The 9659-nt window shown below is 38.4% G+C and overlaps 1 protein-coding gene across 3 annotated transcripts in view; it reads left to right on the plus strand.

Annotated features, from left to right (window-relative positions):
- The window catches only part of MTO1 (mitochondrial tRNA translation optimization 1), a 21012-nt gene extending 11637 nt beyond the window's left edge, over nucleotides 1-9375 (plus strand). For all 3 annotated transcript variants that reach the window (XM_081828552.1, XM_081828550.1, XM_081828551.1), the window contains 6 exons: nucleotides 1819-2108; nucleotides 4220-4332; nucleotides 4420-4610; nucleotides 4841-4971; nucleotides 6164-6368; nucleotides 6450-9375. In XM_081828552.1, coding sequence (XP_081684678.1) covers nucleotides 1819-2108; nucleotides 4220-4332; nucleotides 4420-4610; nucleotides 4841-4971; nucleotides 6164-6368; nucleotides 6450-6640 — 1121 coding nt within the window. In that variant the 3' untranslated portion in view covers nucleotides 6641-9375. The remainder of the gene's footprint in view (nucleotides 1-1818; nucleotides 2109-4219; nucleotides 4333-4419; nucleotides 4611-4840; nucleotides 4972-6163; nucleotides 6369-6449) is intronic.
- The last annotated feature ends 284 nt before the right edge of the window (nucleotides 9376-9659 follow it).

Here is a 9659-nt window from a genome sequence, read left to right on the forward strand (position 1 = left end):
CGGGACTCCAGAATCATGACCTGAGCCGAAGGCAGTCGCTTAACCAACTGAGCCACCCAGGCACCCAGTTTAGTAACTGATTTTATATAATGTGCTTTATCTTCTCTTTCTTCTGTCAGTGTTTACTGGCTTTCCTCTCTGAATAGTTACTGAATTAGTTTTATTTTCATTTCCTTTTCTCTCCCCTTCCTCCTTTCCTCTCCAGATTTAATGATTATATTGTTTTTCTTAGTGCAGACCTTTATACCTTTAATTTGTTTATACTTCTGTTACTTAATTTAATAACTTTAAATGCTATTTTTGGGGGCACCTGGGTGGCTCAGTTGGTTAAGTGACTGCCTTTGGCTTGGGTCATGATCCCAGGGTCCTGGGATCGAGCCCCACATCGGGCTCCCTGCTCAGTGGGGAGCCTGCTTCTCCTGCCTGCCACTCCCCTTGCTTGTGTTCTCTTTCTCTCTCTCTGTCAAATAAATAAAATCTTTAAAATTACTTTTTGACCTTGTTTATATTTTATAGGCACAACAATACAGTTTTTTATTGTGGCAAAATGTACATAACTTAAAATTTGCCATTTTGGGGGTGCCTGGGTGGCTCAGTCGTTAGGCGTCTGCCTTCGGCTCGGGTCATGATCCCAGGGTCCTGGGATCGAGTTCCACATCAGGCTCCCTGCTCCGCGGGAAGTCTGCTTCTCCCTCTCCCACTCCCCCTGCTTCTGTTCCCTGTCTCACTGTGTCTCTCTCTCTCAAATAAATAAAATCTTTAAAAAAAAATTTTGCCATTTTTTGCCATTTTTAAGTGTACAATTCAATACCATTAGGTACATTCACAATGTTGTGCAGCTGTTACCACCACCCATTTCCAGAACTACTTGATCATCCTAAACTGAAACTCTACCCACTAAACAGTAACTCCCCATTACCCAAAGATTAAGCCTAACATTTTCCTATAAGATAGGTCTGTCTACACACAAAACCTTTATATATAGACTTAACTATTTCTCTCGTTTTCAGCCCCAACCTTTGTTCCTACATTCCTCAGTTCTCATTCTCAGTTCTCCAGTTTGCAGGCTTTGAGGGCAAGTTATTTCATTCTCATTGGTACATTCTCCTCATATTCTTGAGTTACATCCTTCTCCCCTCTGCTGGATCAGTTATTGCTCTTCCATCTGCTTTCTGTCTTCTGAAAATATTTTGAGAGTCCTCATCTTTTGACAAGTTCTCTCCCATTACTTGTCCTTTTGGGTTTATACCTTTTTTTGCCCCTTTATTTCATCTTCTTGGAGTTTTAGGAGGGAGAAGAAATCATGTGAGGGGGGCGCCTGGGTGGCTCAGTCGTTAAGTGTCTGCCTTCAGCTCAGGTCATGATACCAGAGTGCTGGGATCGAGCCCCACATTGGGCTTCCTGCTCAGTGGGAAGCCTGCTTCTCCCTCTCCCACTCCCCCTGCTGGTGTTCCTTCTCTTGCTGTGTGTCTCTCTCTGTTAAATAAATAAAATCTTTAAAAAAGAAAAGAGATCATGTGAGGTAGTCTGTCATATTTAACCAGGAGTCTAAAATTAATTTTAAAAATTAACTGAGACTACCTTTTCAGTACTGACATGATTTTAGGAACATGTGAATTAGTTTTTATATGTTACTGTGTTCTCTCTCCCAGCAGTCTTGGATTCTTGGTATTAATAACATACAGTCTTCTAACTTATTTAAAATTCTTTCTCAAGTTTCTGAAGACAAATTTTCTCTGTAGTTCTAATGTAAAATGGTCACATTTCAATTAGATCCATGGTAACAGGTCACAATTTTTACTCTTTCTTATCCTTTAGCGGATGGAAGCACAGTACATGCAGAGAGTGTGGTTCTGACTACTGGGACGTTCCTGAGAGGCGTGATTGTAATTGGACTGGAGACACATCCGGCAGGGCGTTTAGGGGATCAGCCTTCCATTGGGTTGGCTCAGACTCTGGAGAAGTTGGGGTTTGTGGTGGGAAGATTGAAGACTGGGACTCCACCCCGAATTGCCAAAGAGTCGGTTAATTTCAGCATTCTAAACAAGCAGACACCAGATAATCCATCCATACCATTCAGTTTTATCAATGAGACAGTGTGGATTAAGGTAAGATAATTTATGAAAACTTAACTTTACAGTTGATGGTGGCTATTCACAGCAGCATATAGCCTAACTCTCCCTCCATCCCTCTCTTCCTCTCTTCCTTTCCTCCCTCTTCCTTCTTTCCTTCCTTCTTTTTCTCTTCTGCCCTTCCTCCCTTCATTCCTTCACAATTCACCTTACATTCCTACTACTTAGGGTGCAAAAAAGTGATATTTAACAGGATTAGCTAATTTGGCTAATTGGGTGTTTCCCCATAAGTTCTTAAGTTTTGTTACTTCAGTAATCTTGCCAATTTAAACTTTTTTGAAACAATTGCAGACATACATAAATACTGCAAGACCATTAAAACAAACTCTTGTAAACCATTGAAATTCACCCACTGTTAATATTTTACTATATTTATCTCTCTACATAGAAATATAGAGATATATGTATATATTTAATCTATAAAACAGTAATATAGACATTTGTCCTTATTCTTTTCTTTTTCCAGAACATTTGAGAGTAAGTTGTAGAGACCATGACCCTTTACTTTTAAATATTTGAGTATGGATTTCAACTAAACCCAGAGACGTGCTCTTATATTACCTCATTGCAGTAATGAAATTCGGGGAATTTAACATTGATACAGTGCTGTTATCTAATATATAGTTCATAGTCAGATTTTGCTGATTGTTCCAATATTGTTCTTTATAGCAACCTTTTTTTTTTTTTTTCCAATCCAGGAAAAAATATAGTATTTAATTGTCATTTCTCTTTGATACGGAACAGTTCCTCAGTCTTTCATGATACTGGTATTTTTGTTTTTTGTTTTTTTAAGATTTTATTTCTATTTATTTGAGAGAAAGAGAGAGGGAAAGAGCACCAGCAGAGGGAGAGGGAGAAGCAGGCTTCCCGCTGAGCAGGGAGCCCAATGTGGGGCTCTATCCCAGGACCCTGGGATCATGCTGAGCCAAAGGCAGACTTTTAACTATCTGAGCCACCCAGGCGCCCCGATACTGGTACTTTTGAAGAGTACAGTCTACTTTTGCCTACCTTTGGAATTATAAAAAAAAAAAGGTATATTGTGTGTTTAGAATTGAGGACTAATAATTGATGGTCCTAGTTTCTGGTGAGTGTTATCGTGATAAGTGGCTCCAAATATTCTGTGATCTTGAGCAAGTCACTCTTGTATTTTTGTATTGGTAAAATGTAAATTGTGATGCTACTTTCTTAGAGTGTATATTTTTAAACTGTTTATTATAAAATTTCAAGTTTATAGAAAGTAGAAAAAAGTAGCATAATGAATCTCTGTGTCCATCACCCAGCTTCAACAAGTAACATTTTCTGGCATTCCTGTTTCATCTTTTCTTAACACTTTCTTCTTGTGAAGTTTTTCTTTTTTTTTTAAGATTTTATTTATTTGTCAGAGAGAGAGAGAGCGCGCACAAGCAGGGGGAGTGGCAGGCAGAGGGAGAAGCAGGCGCTTCACTGAGCTGGGGGCCCAATATGGGACTCGATCCCAGGATCCTGGGATCATGACCTGAGCTGAAGGCAGACACTTAACCGACTGAGCCACCCAGGCATCCCGACTTCTTGTGAAATTTTAAAGCCATAGTCCCAAATATCACATCATTTCACTTATAAATACTTTGGTATATGTCTTTAACAGATGAGAACTTTGTAAAAAACCAACCACAATACCATTATCACACCCAGAAAATAAGGACCAAATAAGGGCCACACATTGAGTTGGATGATATGCCTTATAACAGCAGTTCCCCTCCTTTTTTTTTTTTTTTCTTTCCTTTTTGACATTTATATGTGGAAGAAACTGAGTCATCTGTTCTCTAGAATTTCTAGGATTTCCCACATTCTAGATTTCTCCCTTCTGGTGCCTTAAATATTTTCTTCCATTTTCTATGTTTTTTGTAAACTGGTAGATCTACAGTCTTGTTTAAATTAGGTTCATCTTCTGGGTTGTTTTTGGCAAGAATACTTCATTAGTAGTACTCAGCATTATGCATAGGTTTAATGTCTATAAAAGTAAGTGCTTATCATGTGTGTAATTTATTTGAGTAAAAGACAGACTAGTAAAGAAGCAAAGATTGTTATAAGTAGTTCCTATATTTTAGCCAGAAGATCAGCTGCCATGTTACTTGACTCACACCAACCCTAGAGTGGATGAGATTGTCCTTGAGAACCTTCACCTTAATAGTCACATTAAGGAAACTACAAGAGGACCCAGGTAAGGACAAAACATTACTTTAAGGAATGCTGTCAACCCTCTTTTGTTTGCTTCATTAAATTTTTAAATTTCATTGTCCTGTTTTAGATACTGTCCATCCATTGAATCAAAGGTTTTGCGTTTTCCAAACCGTCTACATCAAGTTTGGCTGGAACCTGAAGGAATGGATTCTGACCTCATCTACCCTCAAGGGTTATCTGTGACACTACCAGTTGAATTACAAGAGAAAATGATCACATGCATCAAAGGCTTGGAGAAAGCTAAAATGATTCAGCCAGGTAAAGAGAATCACAGCTGCCCTTCCATATGAGCTTAGCATTGCTTTAGCAGTGAGGAGGTCTTAGCTACAGTTATAGTTGCCTAGAGCCTCAGAAGACAAAGCCCAACATCTGTGCATTTAAAATATTCTTTGTTTTTCAAGAGCATTTAATGATAATCTTTGCATCTCTAGTTTGAGACAAATCCAGCTCGGTTTTTGCTTATTTTGTATCATTTATTCTTTGGTCAGGCTATGGTGTTCAATATGATTACTTAGACCCCCGTCAGATCACTCCTTCTCTTGAGACTCATTTGGTGCAACGGCTGTTCTTTGCTGGCCAGATAAATGGCACTACTGGTTATGAGGAAGCTGCAGCTCAAGTAAGTGGTTGTTCAAATGTTACTATAAACAGAAAAGGGCAGGAAAAGAACTGGCGTTCCTCCTTTTAATTTCTGTTGTGATAACTATATAGGTCTTAGATACAACTCATAAACTGTAATGGAAGACTTATTTCTATTTCAGGGTATACAGGGATGGCTACTATATACAAGAGAATTTAAAAAACACCTGTGGGTTATGTTTTGTTTTGTTTTTGTTTTTAATGTTTTTATTTGCATGTAGTTGGCCCACAATGTTACATTAGTTTCAAGTGTACAGCTGAGTGATTTGACAAGTTTATACATTCTGCTGTGTTCACCACAAATGTAGCTACTATCTGTCTGTCCCGTCTGTCCCGTCTGTCCCGTTGCATCCCTACTACAGTATCATTGACTGTATTCCTTATGCTGTGCTAAACACTTGTGGTTTTAATTCTCTTTTCTGAGCTCCTAGGTCTGGTATCATATTTGATTAGATTTACTGTATTTAGAAATTTTTTAAAAGATTTTTTTTTTTATTTGCCAGAGAAAAAGAGCACAAGCAGGGGTGAGAGGCAAGTAGAGGGAGAAGCAGGTTCCTTGCCAAGCAAGGAGCCAGACGTGGGACTCGATCCCAGGACCCTGGGATCATAACCTGAGCCAAAGGAAGACGCTCAACCAGCTGAGCCACCTAGGCATCCCTATTTTGAAAAATTTTTTTTAAGATTTTATTTTTAAGTAATCTCTACACCCAAAGTGGGGCTCACACTTAATAACCCCGAGATCGAGAGTTGCATTCTCTACTGACTGAGCCAGCCAGGCACCCCTGAATTGTTTTGAAAAAGAAAATTTAGTTCTTTCAACATAACTTTATTGCAAATTATCATATTCCTTTTAAGTGAGAAGTTATGTTATTTTTACTTGTAAGTGGGAAAAGGCTAGAAGAGTTTTATGGCTGGATTTTAAAAAACATATTAGCCCACCTAAAGCTTATCAGGAATGTTAAATATTTTTGAAAACAATGAAACATAGCATTCTAAAGCAGCACATTACCTGTCTTGTTTTTGAGTATATATCACATTTTCTCTCTCTATTCTCTCTCTTCTGGGCAGTGCCTGCTTTCTTAATACCCGACGCTGTTTTTTCCAGGTAGTAGTCTAAGGTAGCTCTTTGTTCAGTTCATAATGGCCTTTTAAACATTTCAGTCCTCTCGTAGGGTGTGATAGCTGGAATCAATGCAAGTCTTCGGGTCAAACGGAAGCCTCCTTTTGTCGTCAGCCGAACAGAAGGCTACATAGGAGTCTTGATTGATGACCTCACCACACTGGGCACCAACGAACCCTACCGCATGTTTACAAGCCGAGCAGAGTTCCGTCTGTCACTGCGCCCTGATAATGCCGACAGCAGGCTCACGTTCCGAGGTAACTCTTCACTGGTTTACTTCACCAGGTTTACTCTTCCTTAAAACCTCTCTTATTATATTCTTTCCCTCCCTCTTCTAGGGTATAAGGAAGTTGGCTGTGTGTCCCAACAACGATATGAAAGAGCTTCTTGGATGAAGTCTTCTTTGGAAGAAGGCATTTCTGTGCTAAAATCCATTGAGTTTTCAAGTTCTAAATGGAAAAAATTAATTCCAGAGGCTTCTATAAGTATTGGTAAAAGTCTGCCTCTCAGGTATGTACTTTTAGTATAGACTTTTCTCACTCTTTACAGAAAAGTGAGATTGTTTCAGAGAGACATTACTTGTGGGTTCCCTTTTTAATTTCTTTTTTATTTTTTGGATTCCGTATTTTAAATGAATTTAGCTTACTTTTGGTTTCTTTTCAAAATCCTTTAAATGTAACTCAACTCTTTATTCAGGATTAAAAATATATATGATTCTAAATTATTATTATTTTTTTATATAATATTTCTGAGGCTCCCATTGAGTTCTTCTGGCTTTCCTAAGATTTAGAGGGTACAAACCAAGAAATACTGTTAATCCGCCTTCTTTTATAAGTATGGAGTAATTGGAAACCTCTTTTTTTTTAACTTATTTATTTATTTTAGAAAAAAAGAGAGAGAGTGTGTGCGCATGTGAGGGTAGGGAGGGGCAAAGGGAGAGAATCTCAAGCAGACTCTGCACTGAGTGTGGAGCCCGACACAGGGCTCAGTTTCACGATCCTGAGATCATGACCTGAGCCTAAACGAAGAGTAGGACACCCAATTGACTGAGCCACCAAGGCGCCCCAAAAACCGCTTTGATTAAACAGAGTATTTTAAATTCTGTGGACTTACTGGCAGAGTTTCTTGCTACATATTAGGGGTTTTTTTGTCCTTGCTTTTATCATTCTGGTTAAATGGACTCTGAATCTAAAGTACATAAATATAGAGCTTTGCTTCATAGATATGTTCCTAAGGACCTTGCATAGTTCAAAATCTGCATATCTCACCACTCATTTTTCCCATTTAAAAAAATGTAAGCTAATTCAGGTGGGGAGGTGCCCAGAAGGCATAAATCTTAAAATCATTGTAGCTTAGAAGCAAATATGGTGGCATTGATTTTGCAGCTATGTCTCCAATATATTTTTCTTTTATATTTTTCCTTTTTTTTTTTTAAAACCCTGTTTTCCTTGTGCGGGATTTTGTGGACTTAAAAGTTGTACCCATTTTAGTGCTGCTTTTTATTATCTCTAATCTTCCAATGCTCTCTCCTTGACTAACAGCCTGGCAAAATGAGTCCTTGTTTGACTTTCATCTCATCATGGTGTCTTATCATTTATAACTTCTATCCCCAAGTTTTCATTTTCACAGGAATTTCCCAAAGCACTGACACTACTGTTAGAGGATATTAAGCAGATTTTTTAAATTACAGTAATAGTAAGTGTTAAAGAACCTGCATAGAGGCGCCTGGGTGGCTCAGTCGTTCAGCGACTGCCTTCAGCTCAGGTCATGATCTCAGGGTCCTGGGATCGAGCCCCGCATCGGGCTCCCTGCTCCACGGGAAGCCTGCTTCTCCCTCTCCCACTCCCCCTGCTTGTGTTCCCTCTCTCGCTGTGTCTGTCAAATAAATAAATAAAATCTTTAAAAAAAAAAAGAACCTGCATAGTAGTCACCCAAACAAGGAAATCTTATTCACAGGAGTGACAGCTTGATTGACAAAAGAGGACGGTGGATATATTTACCAGCTAAGTGGCACTGGGAGATGGCAGTAGTATATAGTTTATAATCTACTCAGTTTTCCAGGTGTTTGTTTAAATTTAGGAAGGCTCGCATTATTTCAGACTCTGTGCAAGGAATTTATATATTTCAAATTTATATAACTAGAATTTGCATTAAATGTAACTAATGTGTATGAGGTAACATTGCCAGTGGGGTAATTGATTGTTTTTAACACAGTCTAAAAAGCTAATCGATGAATAAAAATATGAATGAAAAGGCTAGCAGTTTTACATTTTTATCAAACTAATCCCAAGAGTGATTTTATTAGGGTGATTAAAAAAATAATTTAGCCAAATGCTTTTTAAAAAAATTCAGGTTATCTTTTCCTTCGGGAGAAACCAGAGTCCCAGTCGCCATATTTTATTTCAGCAGAATAGTTACAGTCTAGCATTCAGACTCCCTAAATGAATTCACTTTATCAATGCCTAGATATGTAAAGCTAGAAAGATAAAAAATTGGTCAAAATACATTTATTGCATTTACTGTGTACATGTCAGGCTCTGTGCTAAGCACTCAGAAGTTGAACCAGACTTTGAACAGGCATTTTAACGGAAGAGATACATAAGTAACTGCATACACATTTCCTGTCAGGATTATAGGGAAATACACTGATGTGTTAGATTTTCTCTTGTGTTCTTTTGAAATGTGCTAACTTGTCCTCTCTGTGCCAGAGCTCTGAACTCTGAGATTTAGGCTTGATTCAAAGCAGGTCTTGAAGTTTGGACCTGAGAACAGTTCCAAGGCTTGTAAATAAATTATTTTTAAAAAATGTTTAAGTTGCATGGTCAAGGTCTTTCTTTGAGGTTGTCACCATCATGCTAGATTCCAAGATAACGCTTTTTTTGGTTAGTCATTAGGTGTGTTCCAGTATGTTCTGTAGTTTATTTCTTTTTAAGATTTTATTTATTTGAGAGAGAGAGAGAGTACACACACATGAGCCAGGGGAGGGGCAGAGAAGTAGACCCCCTGTTGAGCAGGGAGCCCAACATGAGACTCAATCCCAGGACTCTGGGATCATGACCTAAGCTGAAGGCAGACACTTAACCTTAACTGAGCCACCCAGGCACCCTGTTCTGTAGTTTAAAAGACAACCCAGCCATTTCTCTCTTGCGCTTAAGGAAGGTTTCATTATAGCTTGAGATGAGGCCTCTGTAATTAATTAGTTGACCTAATTTGTCTCTTGAATCACAGCAGAACTTCCCAGAATTTCTGGACATTCCTAGAGCAGGTGGTCTGAGGAAGAAATGAGTCAAGCATCCTCAAAGGGTGATAATGCATGACTGGTAATTAACAGTAAAGAAGGTTGGTTGGGAGGTCTGGGAAGACTTGGCAACCCTGGATGGACAGATCTGGCTTTCTGTTGACTTGATAATTAATTTAATTGATTTTGGGTGGACAGAATTTATCAAAAACATAATCTATTAGAGGGATAGATCAAAATTAGTAAATAGAAGTAAAACGAATTGAGGCAGTAAATATGGGGAAATTATACAGATTAGTGAGTCTTGTGA

Source organism: Leptonychotes weddellii, chromosome 8 (genome assembly GCF_054177405.1).
Source record: "Leptonychotes weddellii isolate Sample4059 chromosome 8, ASM5417740v2, whole genome shotgun sequence".
NCBI lineage: Eukaryota > Metazoa > Chordata > Mammalia > Carnivora > Phocidae > Leptonychotes > Leptonychotes weddellii.